The 26,164-nt window shown below is 37.0% G+C and overlaps 1 protein-coding gene and 1 long non-coding RNA gene across 2 annotated transcripts; one reads left to right on the plus strand and one right to left on the minus strand.

The window, feature by feature from the left end:
* Nucleotides 1-7,762: 7,762 nt before the first annotated feature.
* LOC130053111 (uncharacterized) lies at nt 7,763-23,714 on the plus strand. Its single transcript, XR_008801576.1, has 6 exons — nt 7,763-7,885; nt 8,450-8,591; nt 10,713-10,839; nt 17,972-18,075; nt 22,762-22,891; nt 23,305-23,714. It is a non-coding gene; the product is annotated as an uncharacterized LOC130053111 (long non-coding RNA).
* On the minus strand, nt 22,922-25,235 carry LOC130053109 (E3 ubiquitin-protein ligase Midline-1-like). The gene is made up of 2 exons (XM_056159694.1): nt 25,100-25,235; nt 22,922-24,967 (listed from the first exon to the last, which is right to left on the minus strand). The coding sequence occupies exon 2, from the start codon at nt 24,935-24,937 to the stop codon at nt 23,276-23,278; it is 1,662 nt and encodes a 553-aa protein (XP_056015669.1). The 5' UTR covers nt 24,938-24,967; nt 25,100-25,235; the 3' UTR covers nt 22,922-23,275.
* Nucleotides 25,236-26,164: the final 929 nt, after the last annotated feature.

A 26,164-nucleotide genomic window follows, 5' to 3' on the forward strand; every position in this document is an offset into this window, starting at 1 on the left:
TTCCATGTGTAAATGTGTGAATCAGCTTCCCGGGAGGCCGTGACCGAATTTCAAGCATTGAAGCACGCGGACCTCGTGTATTACAATCAAGTTTTTAGTTCTCCAAGTCAATTTAGTATGGTTAAATAATTTTCCATGATACTTGACTCATTAATAATCATCTAAACTTGTAAATAAGATTTTAGAATTAATCACTCGCGTTTCTGTTGATCGACTTCTTTATTTGTATACAAAGTTGAACACGTTACATTTATGATAAAAAAATAATTCATAATATGAATGTCTGATAGATATTCCCGGCTGGGAAAGAAAGAAAGTATTGCTTTTTTAATCGTTTATTACATTTTTTCTAAACAAGATACCACGATTTACCTTAAATTTGAAAATTTATGGGGGGGAGGGGGGACGCCGGCTGCCCCCTTCAATTCCGGCACTGATCTCACGGTGGGTATCAGGGACTAACTTTTTAGACAAGGCAGTCTTCTTGTGTATTCGAAATACACATACACCGTGCCACGCCGTGTCCACGGACCATTTTACACCGTGTGTTGGGGAATACTCGTGGTCTCTACTGTAGATTTTATTATCAACATTATTGTATTCACCCATAAAATTACTAACTGAACCTAACATACACTAACTACGCAAATAACATATCAGTTTACAGGTATAGTACCTGGCCATGAGTCATGATTGTTTATTTTTTCACTAAATATATTTCATTGAAAAAATGCCTTTTTAAATAAGCTTAGTGTAGTATCACTTAAATTGTAGCTAATTTTTATAGATATACTAACAAAAAAACACAGTTATTTGTAGTTTCTTCACATGATTTCAAAGTGATTTTTAATATCTATAGGTTTTGCGGTGAAATCACATGTCAAATGCTAAATTGAAATTTTACGGCACAAAGTTAAGAAATCATTATATTTCGATGTTAAAAAGTTTGCCTTGATGATTTCAAAAGCTATTCTCAATCATCATAGTATCACAATTTGCTAAGCATCATGGAAAAAAAATTGAACAATTTCGCATATATTTCATAATCTTTTCTAACACTAGGCCTACCTCCAATTATTTCCTCATCATACAAAATTTCCTCCTCATTAAAGTCTCAAAAGCTTACACTCGAACAGCTTCCATTCAACAAACAACAATAGCATAAATTCATTACACATCTATATTAAAAAAAACAACATCACATTGTCGGTATTTCGTCGCTTACGAAACTTGGGCCGAAAACGACTAGGTATCTGAGGCCGAAACGACAAAAGGCCGAAAAAACTTGAGGCCGAACGAACCTAGGGCCGAACTGTAAAAAGGCCGAAACAAACTTGCATCGAATAAGACAGTGTCAAGGACGAATCTTTGAAATCAGTCTCTGTAGTGTTCTGATCAATATTTACGAAAATTGTTGAATTAAACATTACTTATCAAGAAATTATAGACTAGTTTTGTCGTGAGTTTTCGAAAATTAAAGTTGAATGTCATAAATATTTATCAAAGTTGGATTTTTTTGTACGGCGCGATGTATTCATACGCGCCAGAAAACGAATAACGTAATGTACGGAGACTCGTAGGGGAAACTATTCAAATCTTTTGAAATTGTTGATAAACGAATTGGAATTATAAGAATCAAACATTCTTTTTGAAGAATTTATCGATGTGTAAACTCTGGACATTTTACTCACAAACTTAACATAAAAGTGCTTCGCACTTTTATTCAGTTTGTGATTAAAATGTCCAGAGTTTACACATCGATAAATTCTTCAAAAAGAATGTTTTATCCTATAATATCATCGTTTTAATTTCCGTGAGAAATTGCCAGTTTTAGCAACACCGTGGATATTAACGGTGAAATACCATAGATACACTTGAGTTTAGGGATTCAGCCTTTTATGTTTGTACCTGCACCCGTTTCGAAACCATCCGATAGTAATATGTCTATGTTCGACAAATATCTCACAGGAATCTCAGTTAGAAATTATTTACCGGGACAGTCCATTGAAAATTGGGAATGATATTGGGAAAAAAATGTTCTATCAAAAGATAACCTTTGAATTTTACACAATCTAGGCTATAATCAAAATCAAACTTCTTAGATACTCGCCGTATACTCTATTGTAGCGATTGTGAGTGTATTTAACTAGATTGACTCTCACTTTGTATTTTTTTTTTATGGGATTTACTAGTATGAGATTGATCAGATTCAGATTATAATGTGTTTAGCTAGATATATATTTAATTGAAAAATGCTTTTTTGAAAAAAGAACAACAAATGACAAAAGAAAAAAAATTATAGTGCACAACGTTATTTGCACCCCCCCCCCCCCCCTTTTAAAAAAACCATCTACATGTAGATACAATATCATAAAATGTAAATTAGGCCTATTAATACATATACTTTTTTCACAACACACGTCAAATGCGAAATTGAAATATTACGGCACAAAGTTAACAAATTGTAGCATTTTGAGGTGTGAAATTTTGCTTTAATGATTCATGATATATTAATTAATGTAGCACTTAAAAGCGCATTAGGAAAAGGAAAAACTTGTACTTGTTTTCAAAATGAACTGAAAAAAAAAAAAAGCTTTGGAAATAGGACTGACCTCGCAAGAAATAAGGTTTTATCAAAATGGTTTTTTTTAAAATTGAATTCATTTCCATTTTTACTATATTTTATTTTTTCAAAATATATATAGCGAAGAAATGAAATGATGAGTCCCTTATAAATATAGTATGAGTACGACAATATTCGAAAGATATTTCATTTAATAAAAGAAATCAAATCAATTCTAACTAGGTAATGGGTGACATTAATTTTTATGTGCAATCGCAAACCCATTGAATACAATGTCGCATTAAAGCATTCAGTGGTGGATGTAGAGAGGGGTGGATTGCATCCCCCCTTTTGGGTTGAACTTTTTATATAATTAAAATACATCCCTCCACTTGTTTTGTAGGATGCCCAGTTAATCATCACTTTGCACTTTGTTTGGAGTCAAACAGGATGGTGTGTCAGGGTTGATGGAAATCTGATCCTCGTTAATTAAAGTGTCACTCACTGATCCTCGTTAATTAAAGTGTCACTCACTGATCCTCGTGGCTTGTCACAAATCTCAGTGTCTCTTTCAGTTTCCTTGTCCAAATTCTTCGAAATTTAGGGTCTTTTGGGAAAAGAAACATACTTAATCCCTGTCCCGATTTCACATTGCAGTTCAAAGCAGCGCATTGTACCATAAATACAGGACTTTTCTATGTAAACACTATAAAACCCTATCAATGCAGTCGAAAGTTGTCTCAGATGACGTCATAAGCTACGAGCGATAACTCACGTCACAACACATTTATCGATCGCTCAGGTAAAAGTTTGATAGCGCCGTGTAATTCACGCCACGTGATTTTTATCAAAATTGCCATGGAAATTAATCCATAAGTGTACGACAGACATTTTTCTATATAAAACTCAAGTTTTGGGAAAATCACCGTACTTGACCTTTAACGGTAAAAATGCATAGAAAAATACAACATGATGTTGATTACGCGAATTTATAGCGCAATTTCCGCACTGAAAAAATATTTCGCCAAAAAACAAAGCACTCTATGTCTCTAAGGAATATAATTTAAAATAACGACACCCGTGGCTAGCTACGTATAGACGGGGATAAGCGTTGTTCAGATTACTAGGGATCCGTGTTTGTCCAACTCTCTATTTTGTATTCCATATAGGATTTATGAGATTGGTCACTGTTCCTTATCTTCACCTTTCACTGAAATGTGTAAATATAAATGGTTATAGCATTGAAACTTTTCATCATTAATATGAAAGAACCCACATGGATTGGAGTTACTGACCAAGGAGGCGAAGATAACTGGCGGTCAATCACCACGGGAGAGAACGTACCGTACACCAATTGGTCCACAAACAACCCCGACGATAACCAAGGAACTCAGCACTGTGGGACACTGAACTGGAATGGTAACGGTTACTGGGACGACGATACCTGTACGAACGAATTTCCCTTCATCTGCGAAGTAGGAGGTAAAACATCCTTAAAATTGGAAGAATAGCTACTTTCAATTAAGTTTAGACGTTACAATACACAAATCTATCAATCTCTTCAATGACCCTCCCCTTGTTGACCGCCGCGGTGGTTTAGAGGATAGAGCGTTGGCCCTGCCTGCAGAAGGTCGGGGTTCGAATCCCAGCTTCGACAAACTTATCTCGTTAAAACAGGTAGTGACAGTTCCATCGCCAAACGCTCGGCATCAGGTGTGAATGTCACGAGTCCTCGGAGATGACCTTAGAAACAGATGTCCTGTGTCACAGTAGGTGTGGCACGCTAAAGAACCCTCACTGCTCAATGGCGGTAAGCACTGAGCAAAGGCCTAATTTCGAAGTCTTTCATCGGTCTTGGTGACGTCTCCTTATGAGTGAAAAATTACCGAGAAGGACGTTAAACAATTTACAATCAATCAGTCACCAACCCACCAACCCCGTCTTTCAGTACTTTGATTTTAAATAGAAATGTTTATGCACCTACAACAGAAATGATGCAGCAACTTAGACGGATGCTTCTGTCAGACTATTTTGTATATAGAACCATCATTATTGTCTTCAAAGTTTTACATCGTCTACCCCCGATTATTTAGATGGGGTTTTTTCAACTACTTATGTTCCTGAAATTAGCAGTAGATCTACCAGATTAAGTCAAAGTAATTAATTATACATCCAAAGAGCAAATACACATTATTTTAGAAGATCTTTTACAATTTACGGTTCACGGTTATGGAATAATATGGCAGAAGTTTTAAAATAATACCCAACATTGGAAACTTTTAAATCCGCTTCTCTTAGAATTTTTTTTTTTTCATTCAGGAAATTAAAACCATATAGATTTGTTTTTGATTATTTTCAGTTTTATTTTTTTTTTTCATTTATCTATTTATTTATTTCCAGTTTTAAATACGTAAATAGCGTACATGTATGTATAGAACATACCTTTATATAGCCTACTATTCTATATTGTATCTGTCTAATACTGCTGTCTGTATATATGTTTCCAGGACCACAATGTAAACTAGTTTTTAAACTAATTGTGTTATCCTGTTTAAATAAAGGACGTTATTATTATTATTATTATGATTATGATTATGATTATTATTATTATTATCATTACAGCTCGATCATTGGGATGGACCTAATATAAATCTATGTATATCATTTGTCATTTACAAATCAATTAAGGGGGGGGGGGGGGTATCTTCAGGGGTTTGAAATGACTGCTTGTCTTCGTATCTGAATAATGCGAGAAAAGTAAATTCAAATTAATCTTGTAGCCAAAGCGTAAAAAAATGTGGCGTGGATCTACAATATTCTAACAATTTAATAAGTGTGTGGAGTGGCCGGAAGATTATTTTTACGCTGATATTTTGAAATAACAATTTTAGCTTAACATAATTTACAGTAGCGGATCTAGTGGGTGGGTTTTATTTGAACGTTATCAACCAAATATTTGTTCTTTTGCGGTCTTCAATTCACCTCCCTTTTTGAAAGAATTTTCTGGATCCGCCACTGATTTGTTATCAAGACATGTTAATTTAGAATGTCGGTCAACCCGGCCCTAAGGTCAATCTGGCCCCTGTCGATCCGGCCCCCAAGTCATTACGGCCAAAATTACCGTAGTCAGTCAGTCCGTCCCCATATACTTTTTATAGATAATTTCTATTTATGATTTATGTAATGGGGTGGGAAGTACATTTATGTTTTATAAATGATGAAACATTGTTTAATATGATAAATAAAAAACGTATTAATTCATCAAATTTGAATTAAAGCAATACAAGTTAAATTGATTCAAAATAAAAGATCAAATATAATAACATAGACAATTTTATAGAGAATTAATTCATTATCAAAATTTCATTTGAGTGGCACGTTTGCTATTTATTATTTTTTTCATACTTTTAATACTCAAAATTTACATGATGTAATATTTTAAAATAAATGAAATGTGTAGGTAGAATCTATCTAAATCTAAATCATGGTTATAATCACTTCAAACAATATAATTATATTGATGTTTGGATGAAAATTATAGCATTAACTGTAAATAAGAAGACAGTACTAGCTAAACATATAAACCTAGGGGCCCGATTGACTGGGGCCGGATCAACTTGGGACGGAATGACTGAAGGACGGAACGACTATAATAGGGGACGGATTAGTTTTGGGGCCGGAACGACCTGTTACCGTTAATTTATACCACTAAAATCTACTAGAGTTGTCTTTCTTTAAGAAGCAGAAGACACTTGCTGTGAAAACGGAAATGGCTGCCGAATTCTGAAGGAAAGTTTATTTTAGGGATCTTTACAGGTATACTTAGGAAAACTGACTGTCGGGTACAGTGCTATTAGGTAATACACTGAATATATTGTCTGGTTAATTATCTATATATATATGTGAGTTGTAGAAAAGAAATATCTATGGGATTGTCAACTAGGCCTAACGTAATTTCTGTGGAAACGAGGGGGTTATTTACATTCGGTCTCAGACCGAATATAACTAACCCCCACAGAAATTAGGCCACAGGAGTTTGTAAGCATAGCACATTTTATTAACTTTATTGAATTTCAAACTCCTGTGATTAGGCCTAACGACCGAATATAACTAACACCCTCGTTTCCACAGAAATTTTTGAGTTTGTTTACATCGGTGGCGGATCTAGGCAATTTTAAAAGGGGTGCGACCTTAATGTGTACTTTTTCTACTCAAGACCATAAAATGACAAAAAATTCTTTTCTTTTTAAAAAATTATTCAACCAAATTTGAGGGGAGGGGGGGGGGGTTAACCCCTGTAGATCCGCCACTGGATTAGGTCACATCTATCTCTGGGGACAAGGATGACATATTAAAAGAGGTTCAAAGAACCACAGGGTACAATATGACATTTGATATAAAGGTTCAAGTTGTTTAATATTATAACCTATGTGTTAGGAGTAAGGCCTAAGGACTTGCAGAATATTTTAATTTATGCACACCAATGTGACCACCACCCACCCATTGGTATGGGACAGCATAGGAGTCTAAAGTTTTATATAGAAATGTATTCAAAAATTTAAATTCAGTTTACAAATAAATATGCATGCATCATCTTTAATTTGTACACAACACGACTCTTGTGTTCAAGATGAGGTCAATAGGAGGAATACACAGAACTGAGATTTTTGTTTTAAAAGAGATAATGCTACAACTCAGATGGGCATCCTCATTCACTGTAGATTACAGTTATTTCATGTTAAGATGACCCCTGGGATTAGGATGGAGTCACAAAAGAGTTGTAATTATTATGTATGAATAAAGTAGACATTTTAATGAAAATCTTTTAAAGGACCAAATCATGATGAATTATATTTTTTTTAAAATGATGTGTACTAGCATATCCATGTCTTGTAGATTCATAGTTAACATCGCGACCTCTGAGTCCAGGTAGGGGAAGATGCACTATATCCACCTGTGGGGTTTCGTTGTGGGGCACAGCATAAAAAAATGTATCATTTAGTGTAAATTAAAAGAATATTAATATCAAAGAATAATTGTAAAACTAATGATTTGGATCTGAACGCTGCTCAGGATGTCCACTTTTTTGTCTCAGGCTCGTAATCCTGTCCAGCTTGTTTTGTTTTGTACTGAGATGTTTGTTTATGTTTTTTATTTAATTCGTATTGTTTATTTTATCTAGGATGTTGTCCACTAAGCTAATGATGGAGATTGTAGCACTACCCTGCACACAGACATGTAATGGATTTGCCTAGTCCATTATCAGAAGAGTGACCAGGACTGTTCGTCCTGTCAGAGAAGTTTCTCGAGAAGCATTACAAGGTACAGAGCTACATTATTTTAAATAAGTTTCACTTGACCGGCTATCAACTTATATTTTTAAATAATCATTTGTGAACTTTTACCACCCCTTGGGCCCAATGGATATGAAAATGACTGGTTCAAGTTTTATGATTCATGAATATAATAAAACACTTATTAAAAACAGTTCTTAGATTTCAAACATTCATTGTTAAACTTACTAACACTGTTACACATAGTATATATATTGTACCCAATAACCATGTTAACTGCTAGCAATTAATTAAGAAAAGAAAAAAATATATACACTGTATTTATAATCTCTTGAAGAAATAAATCAAGTCTTCTTGTTACATAATTATAGATAATATTTAAAAATGAGTCTGAGCTAGGTTTTGTTTGTCACATAAAACTAACGCAATAGTCGACGCCATCTTCATTTTCTCACTCTACACAGGGATTTCATGTAAGTACTCATTTCTCCCGAGTGTCTTGACATTCACCAGCTGGCAACATGTGACTCGATCAGCTCAGCCTCATTTACATTCTCAATTTTGGCAATAACTGATCATTGAAAATTTTTAGGGACTTGTATGAATGGCAGAAGAATTTTATTTAACTGACCACCCAACCATTGCCTGCTGTTGGAGACTGAACACTTTATTGAAAATTGCTGGGGTGTAGCAATCAATGGGTGTCCTTATTTGCCCTGAGAAGAGTCAGAGAAGTATTCATTTTTATTGCAAAAAGTTTAGTTCATGTAATGAGCATGAATGCATATTTTACAGTTATTTCCCTTAGACTATGTAAATTATGATACAGCACTTGCTAATGATGTTATTTTACATATTAATGTTGATTGAATGTTGTCAATTTGGTTTGTAGTCAAAGACATGAGTTATAGCTGCCTGTATTGTACCAGTTTACATACAGTTACCTACAGAATTAACAGTAGATTACATATACCTGACTCCCCAGGTTACCTGAGTGATTATTGCTGTTGGTCTGCATCCATCATTGTGTTTCGTCTGCCGTGCATTACCAGTATTGAACATGTTATATACCTGTCTTTAGATGGGACGTATTAACTTAAGGTAAAGCAATGTCTGTATGTCTGTCTGTAGATGTAATGGGGAGTATTATGGTACAGTAATGTCTATATGTCCGTCTGTAGATGGGATGTATTTTGGTACAGCAATGTCTGTATGTCCGTCTGTAGATGGGACGTATTATGGTACAGCAATGTCTGTATGTCTGTCTGTAGATGGGGTGTATTATGGTACAACAATGCCTGTATGTCCATCTGTAGATGGGGTGTATTATGGTACAACAATGTCTGTATGTCCATCTGTAGATGTGGAGTATTATGGTATAGCAATGTCTGTATGTCCGTCTGTAGATGGGACGTATTATGGTACAGCAATGTCTGTATGTCCGTCTGTAAATGTGGAGTATTATGGTACAGCAATGTCTGTATGTCTGTCTGTAGATGGGGTGTATTATGGTACAGTAATGTCTGTATGTCTGTCTGTAGATGTGGTGTATTATGGTACAACAATGTCTGTATGTCCGTCTGTAGATGTGGAGTATTATGGTACAGTAATGTCTGTATGTCAGTCTGTAGATTGGGTGTATTATGGTACAGCAATGTCTGTATGTTTGTCTGTAGATGGGACGTATTATGTTACAGCAATGTATGTATGTCTGTCTGTAGATGGGGTGTATTATGTTACAGCAATGTCTGTATGTCCGTCTGTAGATGTGGAGTATTATGGTACAGCAATGTCTGTATGTCCGTCTGTAGATGTGGAGTATTATGGTACAGCAATGTCTGTAAGTCCGTCTGTAGATGTGGAGTATTATGGTACAGCAATGTCTGTATGTCCGTCTGTAGATGTGGAGTATTATGGTACAACAATGTATGTAAGTCCGTCTGTAGATGGGGTGTATTATGGTAAAGCAATGTATGTATGTTTGTCTGTAGATGGGGTGTATTATGGTACAGCAATATATGTATGTCTGTCTGTAGACGGGGCATACCATGGTACATCAATGTCTGTAAGCCCGTTTGTAGGTGGGACGTAATATGGTACAGCAATGTATGTATGTCTGTCTTAAGATGGGATGCATTGTCCACCATATGAATACTTTGTTACGATGTATGAAATGCCCTCTAATTTTAGGAATTTTAGGGTTTTTAGGGCGCTGAAATAAGGTTTCATTCCCATGCTAAAAAAACAGGTATTTTCCCATTTTGTACTTTGAAATTCCCAAACAATGAAAACAAATCAAAGCAGGGTAGCCTAATTGTTCATAAATCTTCACTGGCCCATAGATTACAATATTTGCCTCAAAATTGTTATGTAAACCTAATATTTTGGCCTCTGCTTATTTAAATGAGGTAAGCTTTGACCAAATTGAAAGTCAGAAAGAGTCCAGTTCTACCTTAATTCACTCTGGATTGGTTTTATCTCCCTACTTCTTTGTGTGAAACATTTCTCCCAAGTTCAAACAAATGCCATTATTTTTCCCAATTGGAAAGGCCCAGACCCTTCCAATGAAGACCTTAAAAAACCAGAATTTAAAATGTAAAATCCATTGCCCCTCTGCCAAGGTCAGGCTCCAAAACAGGTTCAATATAGGAAACTTATCATTGCCTTTGTATCCTTATTATTACATATAACCAATGCTCAGGTGATCGATAAAGCCAGTGTTTAAGTCTCCTGTTTAGAAGATAACAAGCTGGCTTCTTTTGACAAGATTCATGAGGATTTTAATTTGTTGAAAATTTCATTTACTTGTCTGATTTGTGGTCATTCCAGCACTCATTGTCACTTTGGTTTTTCAGCTCCCTGGGCCTCATGAGATGGTGACACCCTGCAGTAGGAACAGTTCCTACCGATATCTCTTAAAAGCAGACAGAGGTTCTCATAGCATCTGATCCATTTCTGGAGACAAACTTTTGTATGGAGCTGGTAAAATTTCTATCTTTTTTTTTTAGCTTGTTTGAGCTATAAGCTCAAGTGGGCTTTTCTGATCACCAATTGTCTGTTGTACATCTGTCTGTCAAACTGTCTGTAAACTTATTTTCAACTTCTCTACAATCACATAGTGCAATATCAACCAAACTTAGTACCGTTAAAGGATTAAATTTGTTACCTTCAAATGTTAGATAATCAACAAATGAAAAAAGATAGCATTGTGTCATTTAAGAATCGTCTCCATAACTACTGAGCTAGAAATGACGAAACCTCTATAAGTCTTAAGAAACCTTCCTGACATATTGTAAATTGTTTGAAGTCTGGCTCCAGAGGATAGGATTAGGGTCATCAGTGCCTGGGAAGGACAAACACAACAGGCCAATGACCCCATTTATGGTAAAACGGTGGGGACATTCTGAAATTTATTGGTCTGAAATGATGTATACTGGGGCCATTTTTTCTTACAAAAATCTGTCCATTGTCCGTCATCATTGTCGTAGGGGTCATCATAAACTGTTCACATGTTCATCTTCTGCTCCAGAACCAGTGGGCCAATTTCAACCAAGCTTGGCACAAAGCATCCTTGGGTAAAGGGGATTCGAGTTTGTTCAAATAAAGGGCCATGCCCCCTTCAAAGGGAAGATAATCATGAAAATGCAAAAATTGGTTGGGGTTGTTTAAAAATGTTCTTGTCAGGATCAGAAGAGCAGAAATTTACATGAAAGCTTCCTGACATAGTACAAATATAAGTTTGTTAAAACCATGCCCCCGGGGGTTCATTAGGGCCACAATAGGGGATCAAACTTTTACACATTCATATGTGTAGGTAAAATCTTTGAAAATCTTCTCGAGAACCACTGTGCCAGGAAAATATAAATTTACATGAAAGTTTCCTGACATAGTGCAGATTTACGTTTGTTAAAATTATGGCGCCCGAGTGTAGGATAGCGCCATAATAGGGGATCCAAGTTTTACATATAAATATGCATGTATAGGGAAAATCTTTTTAAAATCATCTTCTGAAAAATCACCAAGCAAAAACAGTTTGCATATACCAGAAAGCTTCCTGACATAATGCAAATTCAGGTTTTTGAGTCGGCTCGTGAAGCACTCCTTGCTGTCAACGGCGTGCGGATTTATCGCGATTCACAAACTTTCTGTGTATTCTTACACCGACAGCAAATAAATCCCACACACAAAGATCTTTTTAAAAAATTTCATTTGCTTTTTTGAACAGCTTCATTAAGTTTTGAAGAAACATCATACTGTACATGTATGTTGACAATCTTATAACAATGTAATTTAAATGAGTCCCCTCAATACGTTTAAAGAAACTAGACATAGTGTGCATGAATACATGATGTAAGCAAATTAAGTCAATAACTGTCACACAGGCAATTGTACTGTTTTTATTAAACATGCGACGGATGTGTGTATAAATATATAAACTACAAAAATAGATTCTTAAACATGAAACAAATAACTTGTAAGTAAATATTTAATAGGAAAGAAAGTAATATCTCGCTTTCTGAGGTTGGGAAAGCATAGAAAATATTTGAAAATGGTATTGGTCTGTTAAGACTGATCATACTCCCTGTCGAAGCATCTTCGAAAGTGTGTCAAAGCCTAAACCATGTGACTATTTCTGCAGGAATCTACCGGGTTGAGACGAGGGACACAGTCGTTCAGTTTGTTATCTTTTCGCTTTCAGACTATTCTACAGTCAGAAATAGGCCTAGAGAATCACATTTACTGTAATGTGCCAAATATATATTTAATATGCATCCCCTTTTGGGGTCTGTAAATTGTGGAAATGTGTACAATCTTTGTGGAAATAATGAAAAAACATGCACTAGAATTTATTTACAGTGCAGGAAATTTGTTTCTTAAGAAAACGGCAATCTTGTCCTTGTACGCATAGCAGTATTTTCGGGGAAATAATGTTAATTTCAGCAAAGCACGAGAGTTTGTAGCAATAAAGTTTTAACAGACTCGATATTTTCTTTGTTTAAAGTTCATATCAATTAAATAGCTGATGCGAGCGTTCAATGTTTTGTAATCAAAACATCACCCAATCTTCCAAATATGATATACCAAGGTGCAATATAACGACCCCCATCGGTAATTAATCAAAGCCAGTAATTGGTACTAAATGATGAATTCAAACATAACCCTTTAAACTTTCACTGCATTTAGATCGGTAAAGTACATCAGTCGTTTACTGTAAAAGGAAAGTTAAAACTCAAAAGTAATCGCATATTCCCAGACCCATGAAAAACGGGAAACATGGAAGGCGAAGATGACAAACAGTGATCAATCTCATAACTCCTATAAGCAATACCAAATAGATAGGTGGGCAAACACGGTCACAGAAGTGGGATCAGGTGCCTGGGAGGAGTAAGCATCCCCTGTCGACCGGTCACACCCGCCGTGAGCCCTATATCCTGATCAGGTAGAAATCATGCAGAAATCTGACAAAATCAGGTGACAAAAGACGTGTACACAAACGTGCTAGTCACGGTGTCATAATATCATGGCAGTTTTAAAAATTGAACGATGATAAATTTTAATTGGCTGTTTCTTAATAATTAGTTACAGGGTGTAAGATATTTTTTTGAAATAATTTTATGCTTGTAGATAGGTAACAATGTGGCAAAAACCTAAGTGCACATTACATTGACTAAAACATTTTTAATGAGTCAAAAACCTTTATAGTGGCATGTAGTATGTGTCCCTTCTCATAAAAAAATTAAAAAGTGCGTATTATATTTTGTTAAATACGAATATAATTTTTCTAGAATTATGGAAGCCCATTAATGTCATTGTAATAGTCAGTATTTACATTTTTCTGAAGAACGGAAACTCATTTCAGCCATATTTCTAAATTCATGTGACTATATGAGATTCTGTAAACAATTACTTATGCCCTCTTTCAAAGAAGAAAAGGGGGGATTGCTTTGCACTTGTCGGTTGGCAGACCACATGTTCGCTCAATATCTTTGGAACCATTCACTTGATCATTATGATATTTCAAATGTTGGTTGGTTATGAGTAGAAGAGGACCCCTATTGATTTCTAGGTCAAAAGGTGAAGAGTCAGTCCACTATGGACATAGGAATATACTGTCCATTCAATATTTTGAGGACCCTTTGCTTGACAGACATCAAACTTGGTACACTGTTACATCCCAAAGAGTAGATGACCCCTAATGATTCTGAGGTCACATGGGTAAAGGTCAAGGGTCAAAATGGACATAGGAATATACTATCCACTCAATATCTCAAGAACCCTTTGCTTGACGGACATCAAACTTGGAACACTGATACATCTGAAGAAGTAGATGGCCACTATTGATTTTGAGGTCACATGGTTAAAGATCAAGGGTCAAACTGGACATAGTAATATATTGTCTCCTGCATTTCAAGAATCAGTAGCTTGATTGACACCAAACTTGGTTCGCTGGTATATCCTATGGAGTAGATGACTCCTATTTATTTTAGGTCACATGGTCAAAGGTCAAGGTCGGTCAATGCTGGACATAGTTGATATTGTCCACTCAACATCTCCACTTGAATCGGTTTGGTACTATTATCAATTAAATGACTTATGTGTATAACCCTTTTCAATTCGGCACCATGTTGGGGTGTTGTATGTTTGTATTGTTTGACAACATTTCTTTTTTTCTTTATTGTTTTGATGGTAGCATTTTATGACTAGTTGCTGAATAAACTCTCAAAATATGCATTGAGAGTCAGTACAGTAAAAACAGCGATGTTTCTTAAAGATGTCAACTGCATATTCATTGTAACATTGACTAAAGTTTAAGCTCAAGGAATTGATTTGTTAAACTTTTTGTTGGATGGCATCTTTTTACAACCACTGTTGTACTTATTTGAGGGTTTTCTGTTGTGATATAAAGTGCTATATGACTACATAATGATTTTCCTCCAATTCTTAGCATTTGTACATCATGGATTGTTTAGCACAATCATCAGTTAGGAATGACTCTTTGCATCCATGTTGGATATGTACATGCAATTTAATTGGCAGTGGTCATGACTTAGTCAAAATTAGTCACCTTACACAGTTATGATGCACTAAAGTATAACTCCTGATAAAAGAAGCGTGCATATGCGAACTCACACACACGATGTTCATCATCCTTGATTACTACGATCTTGCTCCTTCAAGATTACCTATTCCAGTTGACAATGAAGTGCGAGTCGACTCTTAAGCCCTTCAGGCCTTTGATTTAAATTATGCCCCCAGGAGAAGGGTGGAGTCACAATAAGGGATCAAAGTTTTATATAGAAATATAAAGGGGAAATCTTTAAAAATCTTCTTCTCAATAACCACTGGGCCAAAGAAGTTTACATTTACACGAAAGCTTCCTGACATAGTGCAGATTCAAGTTTATAAAATCCATGGAACCTGGAGGTAGGATGGGGCCACAATAGAGATCAAAGTTTACATGTGAATTCGAACATATGGGGAAAATCCTTATATCCTTAGAATAGGAGAACTATTTTCTGAACTTTACTTTGAGACATGATAGGTTGGAGAACTATTTTCTGAACTTTACGTTGGGAGGTGAGGGGTGAGAACCGTTTTTAGCTCACCTGAGCTGAAAGCTCAATTGAGCTTTTCTGATCGCTTTTTGTCCGTCGTCTGTCTATCTGTCCGTCCCTTTGTCTGTCTGTCCGTCTGTCTATTAAACTTTTCACATTTTCGACTTCTTCTCCAGAACCACTGGGCCAGTTTCAACCAAACATGGCCAAAAGCATCATTGGGTGAAGGGCTTTCAATTTTGTTCAAATGAAGGGCCATATCCCTTTCAAAGGGGAGATAATCACAAAAATGCAAAAATAGGGTGGGGTCATTAAAAATCTTTTTCTCAAGAACCACTGGGCCAGAAGAGCTGAAATTTACCTGAAAGCTTCCTGACATATTGCAGATTCAAGTTTTCAAATCATGGCCCCCGGTGGTAGAATGGGGCCACAAGGGGGGATCAAAATTTTACATACAAATATATAGGGAAAAACTTTAAAAATCTTCTTCTCATGAACCATTAAGCCAGAAAAGCTGAGATTTACATGAAAGCTTCCTGACATAATGCAGATTCAAGTTTGTTCAAATCATGGGCCCCAGGGGTTGGATGGGGCCACAATAGGGGATCAAAGTTTTACATACAAATATATAGGAAAAATCTTTAAAAATCTTCTTCTCAAGAACCACTGAGCCAGAAAAGTTGATTTTTACATGAAAACTTTCTGACATAGTGCAGATTCAAGTTTATTCAAATCATGGCCCCCGGGGGTAGGATGGGGCCACAAGGGGGGATCAAAGTTTTACATACAAATATATAGGGAAAAACTTTTAAAATCTTCTTCTCAAGAACCACTAAGCCAGAAAAGCTGAGATTTACATGAAAGCTTCCTGACATAATGCAGATTCAAGTTTGTTCAAATCATGGGCTCCGGGGGTTGGATGGGGCCACAATAGGGGATCAAAGTTTTACATACAAATATATAGGAAAAATCTTCTTCTCAAGAACCACTGAGCCAGAAAAGTTGATTTTTACATGAAAACTTTCTGACATAGTGCAGATTCAAGTTTGTTCACATCATGGCCCTCGGGGGTAGGATGGGGCCACAAGGGGGATCAAAGTTTTACATACAAATATATAGTTAAAATCCTTTTCTCAATAACCACTGAGTCAGAAAAGCTGATATTTACAAGAAAACATTCTGACATAGTGCACATTCAAGTTTGTTCAAATCATGGCCCCCGGGGGGTAGGATGGGGCCACAAGTGGGGGGGGGGGTTCAAAGTTTTACATACAAATATAGGAAAAAGCTTTAAAAATCTTCTTCTCAAGAACCATTGGGCCAAAGAAGTTGACATTTACATGAAAGCTTTCTGACATAGTGTAGATTCAAGTTTGCAAAGGGTAGTTTGGGCCATAATAGGGACTAAGGTTTTAATGCAAATATATATGGAAAGTCTTCAGATATGGGCCAAGGTGACTCAGGTGAGCAACGTGGCCCGTGGGCCTCTTGTCTGAAATTACGTCGGGAGGTGAGGGGGTGGAGAACTATTATCTGAACTTTACATTGGGAGGTGAGGGGTGCAGAACTATTTTCTGAAACTTACGTTGGGAGGTGAGGGGTGGAGAACTATGGGATGAGGGGGAAGAGAACTATTTTCTGAATTTATGTTGGGAGGTGAGGGGGTATAGAACTGTTTTCTGAACTTTACGTTGGGAGGTGAAGGGGTGGAGAACTATTTTCTGAACTTTACATTGGGAGGTGAGGGGGTGGAGAACTATTTTCTGAAACTTACGTTGGGAGGTGAGGGGTGGAGAACTATGGGATGAGGGGGAAGAGAACTATTTTCTGAATTTATGTTGGGAGGTGAGGGGGTATAGAACTGTTTTCTGAACTTTACGTTGGGAGGTGAAGGGGTATAGAACTGTTTTCTGAACTTTACGTTGGGAGGTGAAGGGGTGGAGAACTATTTTCTGAACTTTACATTGGGAGGTGAGGGGGTGGAGAACTATTTTCTGAACTTTACATTGGGAGGTGAGGGGGTGGAGAACTATTTTCTGAAACTTACGTTGGGAGGTGAGGGGTGGAGAACTATGGGATGAGGGGGAAGAGAACTATTTTCTGAATTTATGTTGGGAGGTGAGGGGGTATAGAACTGTTTTCTGAACTTTACGTTGGGAGGTGAAGGGGTGGAGAACTATTTTCTGAACTTTACATTGGGAGGTGAGGGGGTGGAGAACTATTTTCTGAACTTTACATTGGGAGATGAGGGATATGGAGAGCTGTTTTCAGAACTTTATGTAGTGAGGTGACAGGGATGATAACTATTTTCTGAAATTTACGTTGGGAGGTGAGCGGATGAGAAACTTTTCATTGATGTCGTATAGAACTTGATGTATACAGAGATTATATATTGTGTTATGAGTGTTTTTAAATTGAGGTTTGTTCTCAGTGTGGTACATTCAGAATGATAACATGATTTGTTTGTAGACATTCGTGTTCTAATAGCATAATATAATGGTGGGAAGAAATCATTTTGGTTACCTAGCTAGTACTTAATGTTGAAATCAATTTTACAGGGTAGCAGTTACTTGAGATGTCCGGCTGATTGATGAGGATAATTTCCCTGAGACTCTAACATTCTGTAGGACTTGGATAGCTCTATTACTGTAGAAAATGTCAGGTTTGTTAATGAAATTATGTAAAATGTTTTATGCCTCATTCATGCCATGGCTGGGGCATATAGTGTTAACCTTTTTTAGCTCACATGAGCTTCCTATGAGCTATTCTGATCACATTTTGTCCAGCATCAGTCTTTTCGTCTCTTCATGCCCTTTCAATATTTTTGACTTCTTCTCAAGCACCGCAAGGCTAATATCAGCCAAACTTGCCTCAATGGGTATCAGGACAACTCGCCCTCAAGACAACTCGCCCCATCTTCGGGACAATTCGCCCCTTCTCAAGACAACTTGCCCCCTCTCTTAAGACAACTCGTCCCCAATGCTATATATATATATATTATCACACTTTATTCCTATTTTTGTTATTTTGTTTGTACAAAAATCTACACTTTTAACCCCGTAAAGATACGTCTTTTTATTTAATTAATTATACCACGCCGGCTGATTAGCCAGCTAATACACTCCCTACCAAAACCTAGCTTTAAATTGATCAGTGCTTGGGTTGAGTACACTCATCATCACTTTGATGTAAAAATATATAATTACAGCAGACACAGGCTGGGTTTTGGTTGGGAGTGTGTTAGCTGGTTACTCAGCCGGCGTGGTATAATTAATTATCAATTATCTGTTTGTATTGCTTTAAATCTAATTCTTTGATTTCCCCCGCTCTTAAGTATTTACTTCAAACGTTAAGGTACTCACTTTTCACTTTGAAATCGCCCCGTGAAAATAATAAGTAAACAAAGCTGCAATAAAAATTCTTAAATGGAAATTCATGATTTTTCAACAAGAATTAAAATGTAGTTGAAAAACGCTCACAAGCTTTACACTTACGTAATACATACCGTATTGATACCCCCTCCCCCCCCCCCCCCCCCCAATAAAAATCCCAAAATGTTCGTAATACTGGTGACATTTATTTGTTTTAAATAATTAAGTGAAGATCAGTAAATATAATTCTTAGTCAATATTGAATTATGAAAATTATACCTTTTTTCTATTTTGTGTATAATTCTATTAGAATTTCACCATGATCTTCGTTTTAAAGTATGAAATAAAAAGACGTATCTTTACCGGGTTAAAGGTGTAGATTTTTGTACAAACAAAATAACAAAAATAGGAATAAAGTGTGATAATATATATATATGTATATATAGTATTGGGGGCGAGTTGTCTTAAGAGAGGGGGCGAGTTGTCTCGAAGAGGGGGCGAGTTGTCTTGAGGGCGAGTTGTCCAGCATTCACTACATGCATGCTTGGGTAAAGAGGATTCAAGTTTGTGCAAAATGAGGAACATGCTCCATCCAAAGGGGAGGTAATAAAAAAATAGGGTGGAGTCATTTAAAAATCTTCTCAAGAACCACTAGGCCGGAAATGTGGAAATTTATATAAATGCTTCCTGACATAATGTAGATTCAAGTTTGTTCAAATTATGGCACCACGGAGTAAGATGGGACCACAATAGGAGATCAAAAATGGTGGAGTCATATTTGAGGATCAGAAGTATTACATAGTAATATACATGTATAAGAAAAATCTTCTCCTTTTGTAAAATGATGACCCTTGAGTAAAGGCAATTGTATAGCTACGACACAGCTAGTTTTTTAGGTCACCTCAGTAAAATCAGGTGACCTATTGCAATTGGTTGTCGTCCGTCGTCGTGGGTTGTGTGTCGTCGGTCATGAGTTAACAATTGAACATTTTTAACTTCTTGATTACTATACCTGTCCAATTCTTTTCAAATTTAGTATGAAACATCTTTAGGACAAGGGGGACATAAATTGTAAATTTCAGGACTCCACTACCCCTGGGGCATTAGGGGCGGGCCGAAGACTGCCCAAAAATTACCAATTTTCAAAAATCTTCTTCTCAAGAACCGCACATGTGTAAGAAAAACTAAATGCATGGTGATGTAGAGCAGAAAGGTCTCTATCAAAATTGTAAAATTCATGATCCCCGGAGTAGGGGTTCTGACCCCAGGGCGGGGCCAACTTGATATATAATGTTTATGTGTAAAACACTTAATAACATCTTAGTGCTATTGATACTAAATTGTAAGTGTAAATAGATATTTAGAAAGAACAGGTAGTCCTTTACCAAAATTGTAAATTTGATGATCCCAGGGGTAGGGATTTTTGGTATCAGGGTGGGGCCAAAATGGTCAGTTATTACATGTCTGAACAATAGACATTTTAACTTCTTGATAAATATCATTCCAATTCTTTTCAAATTTGGTATGAAACATTTGGAACAAGAGGGGTATAAATTGTAAATTTCAGGATTCTTGCATACCTGGGGCCTTAGGTGCAGGGCAAAAACTGCCAAAATTTGACCAATTCTAAAAAAAATCTTCTTCTCAAGAACCGCACACATGTAAGAAACACTAAATGCATAGTGATGTAGAGCAGGAAATCTCTATCAAAATTGTACATTTCATGATCCCCGGGATAGGGGTTCTGACTCCAGGGTGGGGCAAAACTTGGTATATAGTGTATATGTGTAAAACACTTAAATAACATATTCTTTAGTGCTGTTGATACTAAATTGAAATTAAATGGATAGAGCCGGTAGTCCTTTACCAAAATTGTAAATTTGATGATCCCCAGAGTAGGGGTTCTGACCCCAGGGTGGGCCAAACTTAGTATATAGTATTTATGTGTAAGTTTGCTGTTACTGTATAAAATATGAATGCATAATTAGGAATAGCAGAAAAGGATGTACAAAAAATTGTGAATTTCACAACCCAGGGTTATGACTTTAGGATGGGTTCAAACTAGTCATATCTTTTGATACATGTATTTTAATGTTAATACACCTATTATTTAAAGCCTTTCATCAGTGTATGCACTTTTGAGGGCAGTGAAATTTTAAGAACACATGTTTTTCAAAACTGTTGCTGAACATTAGAATTTAGCTTAGATGTTCAGAACAGGAATTTTTTTTCTAGATTCCATAGCCTGTGGGAGTAGTGTTGATACTTTTTCACTAGTATCCAGGTGACCAATAAGACTTGTGAGCCTCTTGTTTTCAAAAGCAGTATTTTATCGGAGATAAAAGCTAAAAGGATCCACACTACAGCTCAAAGTCAAAGACAATGATGTAAAATGAAAGGTTCTGTCAGAAGGAATCTATATACAAAATCTAAAGGCTGTACTTTAAATAGTTCAGGATATACTGTCTAAGTTTGGGTTTCTTTTAAAAAAAAAATCAAATGCTAAGGTTTAGGTCACAAGGCTGGAATCCCTGGTAATATCAGGAAGGTCTTTTTACATACAATGCCGATACATGAAATATGAGAGCCATATGACTCACAATTCAAAAGTTAGTAGCAATGTTAAAGTAGGGGGCAGACATACAGGACAGGACAATATGCCTCCCCGGCTATAGTCACAGGCGTATAAAACACTTAAATCTACACACCTGCTACACTTGAAAATGATTTCTTTAAGTGAATTACCTGCACTATCTGAACGTGTTTGCATATTAACATGACTAATCATGACCCTGTTGTTTTTGAGATTAAGAAGAATTTCAAAATCATTTTCCTATACATCCCGGTAAAAGCTTGTGTCCATTATTGTGGTTCACCCCCCACCCTTCCCCGAGGACCACATTTTGAACAAACTTGAATCTGCACTACCTGGGGATGCTTGCATATTAATATGATTAATTATAACCTTCTCTTTCTTTTGAAGAAGATTTTTCCTTTTTATCCCCATGTAAAACTTTTGAACCCCTGATGAGGTCCTACCCAAACCCTGGGAGGCCATTGTTTTAACAAACTTGTATCTATACTATATCAGGAAACTTTTACATCAATCTCATTTTTTCTGGCCCAGTGGTTCTTGAGAAGATTTTTAAATAGCCCACCCTATTTTTGCCTTTTCTTGATTATTTTCCCTTTGACCCTTCGTTTGAACAAAAGGTACCACCGTGGTGGTCTAGAGATTAGAGCACACGCCCCCTCATGCGGAAGGCCAGGGTTCGAATCCTGGCCACAACAGACCTAAGTCGTTAAAACAGGTAGTGATAGTTCCATCATCAGACGCTCGACATCAGGTGTGAATGTCACGGGTCATCGGAAATAACCCTTAAAACGGATGTCCCGTGTCACAGTAGGTGTGGCATTCTAAAGAATCCTCACTGTTCAATGGCTGTAAGTGCCGAGTATAGGTCTAATTTAAATGTTAAGCAAGATACAATCAATCATTTGAACAAACATGAAATCCCTTTACCTAAGGATAAATGGTACCAGTTTTGATTGGAATTCGCCAAGTGGTTCTGGAGAAAAAGATGCTAATGTAAAAAGTCAATAACAACAGATAAATTTCAATAGGAAAAGCTCACTTTGTATTGTGGATATCGGCCTGGATAGTTTTGTGTGTTTAGAGCACCTGCTTATTACATATGTAATACAGGGATGTCGGGTTTGATTCCCAGTCCAGTCAAACCATGGATATCAATCTGGATATCTCAGTGGTTAGAGCACCTGACTAGTAATACAGGGGTCTCGGGTCCAATTCCTGTTCCTGTCATATCATGGGAACAAAGGGCCTTGGATTCGATTGCCGGTTCAGCCATATCTTCTTTTCCTTCCCATTACATTTACATCTATGTAAACATGTAAATATATCACAGACTATCCTTGACAATTCAGTTTGATATGATTACACTTTGTTTATTTTGTAGGACGGTGGAGATTTAGATAAGTGGTGTGATGTTATTGATGGTAAACAGAAGACTGTGACCTTGAATCTGAAGATCTGTGATGAAGACTGGACGTTTGGGGTCACTCTCTGTTACAGTACTACAAATCTAAGTAAGTACTCAGTAATAAAGTAAGACTGAACTCTGTATCATGTTTATCTAATATATACATTGTAAAATCAAACACATATTGAATGAATTCACAAACAAAATAATGTTCTGTTAAACTCACAAAAACAAGTACATGTTACACATCACAAACAGAGGACTGTATGTACACAGGACTGTAATGTACACAGGGCTGTAATTAACACAGGACTGTAATTAACACAGGACTGTAATTAACAAGCTGATGTAATTAACAAGTAGAAGGAATTAACACAGTTCTGTAAATTACACTGTAGAGCTGTGTAATTAACGCTGCATAGAGCTGTGTAATTAACACCGTAGAGCTGTGTAATTAACACTGTGTAGAGATGTGTAATTAACGCTGTGTTTATAGATATTGGATTTTCTTCACTTTAGCAGTGTTACACTCAGCCACAAAGAGGTTGTCTCTGATGTCCACACATAAACCGAATGGAGTGACTAAATCACAGTGAATGTAACGGAGGAACTGTCCGTCCTGATCTAGGATGTGGATACGGTCATAGTAAATGTCTGCTGTCAGGATGTGACTCTGGCTGTCTGTAGTGATGCCGTATGGATTAAATGATTGCTTGGTATTAGAGGGATGACCAGTGTATCTAAATCGGAGTTTTCCTGACTGATTGACCACCACTACTGCTCTAGCTGTATAGTCAGCCACACAGATATCCAGGTTCCTGTTCTCACTGAGGTATTTAATGGAACCACCAGATGAGTAGAGAGGACGACCCTGATCATCAAACTGAATGCTTTGTTTCTGTGTGGAGCCGGAGTAACGCACGACTTTGGATTGTTTTCTATCATCACTGTCCATGGTAACCAGGAGATCGTTACCCGCGGTACAGCAGACAGAGAGAGGGTACCACCCCTGTAGTGTGATCACGGTCTGTATCTGTTTATTCTTAATTAAGTTCACGGTGTTATTACTATCGTCAGTATAAACAAGATCTCCGTCCCGTGTCACTGCTATGTCCCCTGGCCAGTCCCCTGACTTGGTTTGTATTGATGTCAGTAGTTTACTCTGGAGGTTGAGCAGCTTCATGGTGTCATTATTCCCGCGTGTCCAGACTTGATCTTCACTCAGACAGCTAACACTGTATAGATATTCATACCCAGTGTCTATGGTGGCGGTGACGCGCGGCTCATCAAGCAGTGGTTTGACTGGAGGAGACGATACAGCTTCTGCTGACTTCATTGTGTCGCCATGTTCTGTGTTAATGGATAATGGCGGCAGAGAACCAAACATTTCATTGAGCTGATCTTTGTTTATTTTCTGAGGAGAGAAACTCGGTAATGTGACTCGGACTTTAGGCGGTAATGTTCTAAATTCGGAATTCCTAGATTTGTAAGTAGAGGTTAAGGAGACGTCATTTGATTTTAGGATTGATTTCAAGTCCGAAATGATCTGTTTGAGTTCCGCCATTTTCTGTGTGATTTCTTCTGTATTTTTATTTAGCGCGTCCAGATGTTTAGTTTTCATCTCCCCAATGGCGGATTTCCGTCGGTTAACAATGGCGGTGATCTCCCGGTGTAGGATTTCTCCTTTTTCATCGGCATCTGTCGTCAGTTTCCCGTATTTCATTTCTAATTCGGCTTTCTCTGTTTCGACATCAGACACCATTCCTTCATACCGGGGGTAAATTCTGGTCTCGAGTTCTTCTAGATCTTTTTGTAAACTTTCTGTTTTAGCGCTGCGTTTTTCCAGAATATCTGATATATCGTGACCTTTGTGTTTACCTGAAGTGACGCAGGTAGAACAGACAGGAATGCCACATTTTTCACAGAACATTTCGCAGTGTTTATCGGTGTGTTTCGAACATTTTGGGTAGCTAGGGGTAGGCTTTCTGTGTAAAAAGGGCACGACTTTGTGTCTTTTAGACGAGTCTGAGAGATGCTTTACTGCACAGTTAACACAGAGATTTATATTACAAAGTTCACAGTGACTCTGTAGGGGGACAGTTTCACAGAGGTCACACAGTAGGACTTCCTGAGCACTGCGCCGGGGATGCATTTCTAATGGCGGGATCACACGAGGAGTTTACTGTTAATTAAATAAAAACAGAATTTTATTTTTAAATTAAAAGATTTTGACAGGTTAAAACAATTAACGAAATAGAATTATAGTATGATATAAAACACAGCGGTCATTACTATAATAATAATTTAGTCTCACCTTAAAATCCAACATGGCCTCCCTGTTCTTTCGACCTTCCGTCTAGTCCTGAGAATTAAATACCTGTGCGGCGTGTCAGCCTGTATACACTATCTACGTGTTATCGCTTGAGAAAATACACAGTTTTAAAGTTTTGTTTGACCTAGTTTATGTTGGGTAGTTTTGCTAACATTTACGTCAGACGTAAAGCTTTCCTTGATTAAAAAATTCGAATCTGCAAATAATGTATAGATATAACTTTTTTGATTATATCCCTTTTTATATTGAATTCGGCCTTTTGTACAAATACAATCATATTTATAGCTAAAACAACGATAAGCAATATTCATATTGGACGCAGGGAGGAGGGGGGGGGTTGCAGCGGACCACTGTTGGGGGGGGGATTTCATGCAGTGGACCTGTTTTGTACCAATTACATATCTTTGTTTTGATATACTTAACAGCTTTTTTTTCTGTTGTAGAATGAGTTGAGTGGAATAATGAACCTCCAGATGTCTATGTACACGTGTATGAATAAACTGTAGCGCATGCGAGCTTATCCTATATTATGTGTTCGAGTTTTTATTTCCTTAATATTTTAGGATTTAATGAATTAGTGGAGCGGCGGATCCAGGAAGTTTTGAAAATTGGGTGGGGGTACCATTAATTTTGAATTTCAAAGGAAGGAGGGTCCACCCTCAAACTGCGTTATTTGATATTTCGTCTTTTGACAAGGGGGTGTCCAAGTCCCAGACCTCCCTCTGGATCCGGCACTGTAGTGAATTACAACTCCCAGACCTCCCTCTGGATCCGGCACTGTAGTGAATTACAACTCCCAGACCTCCCTCTGGATCCGGCACTGTAGTGAATTACAACTCCCAGACCTCCCTCTGGATCCGGCACTGTAGTGAATTACATCTCCCAGACCACCCTCTGGATCCGGCACTGTAGTGAATTACAACTCCCAGACCTCCCTCTGGATCCGGCACTGTAGTGAATTACAACTCCCAGACCTCCCTCTGGATCCGACACTGTAGTGAATTACAATAGAGATTATAAAAAAGGACTTCCTTCCAGTGATTTATT

This window comes from Ostrea edulis, chromosome 3 (assembly GCF_947568905.1).
Source record: "Ostrea edulis chromosome 3, xbOstEdul1.1, whole genome shotgun sequence".
NCBI classification, from domain to species: Eukaryota; Metazoa; Mollusca; class Bivalvia; order Ostreida; family Ostreidae; genus Ostrea; species Ostrea edulis.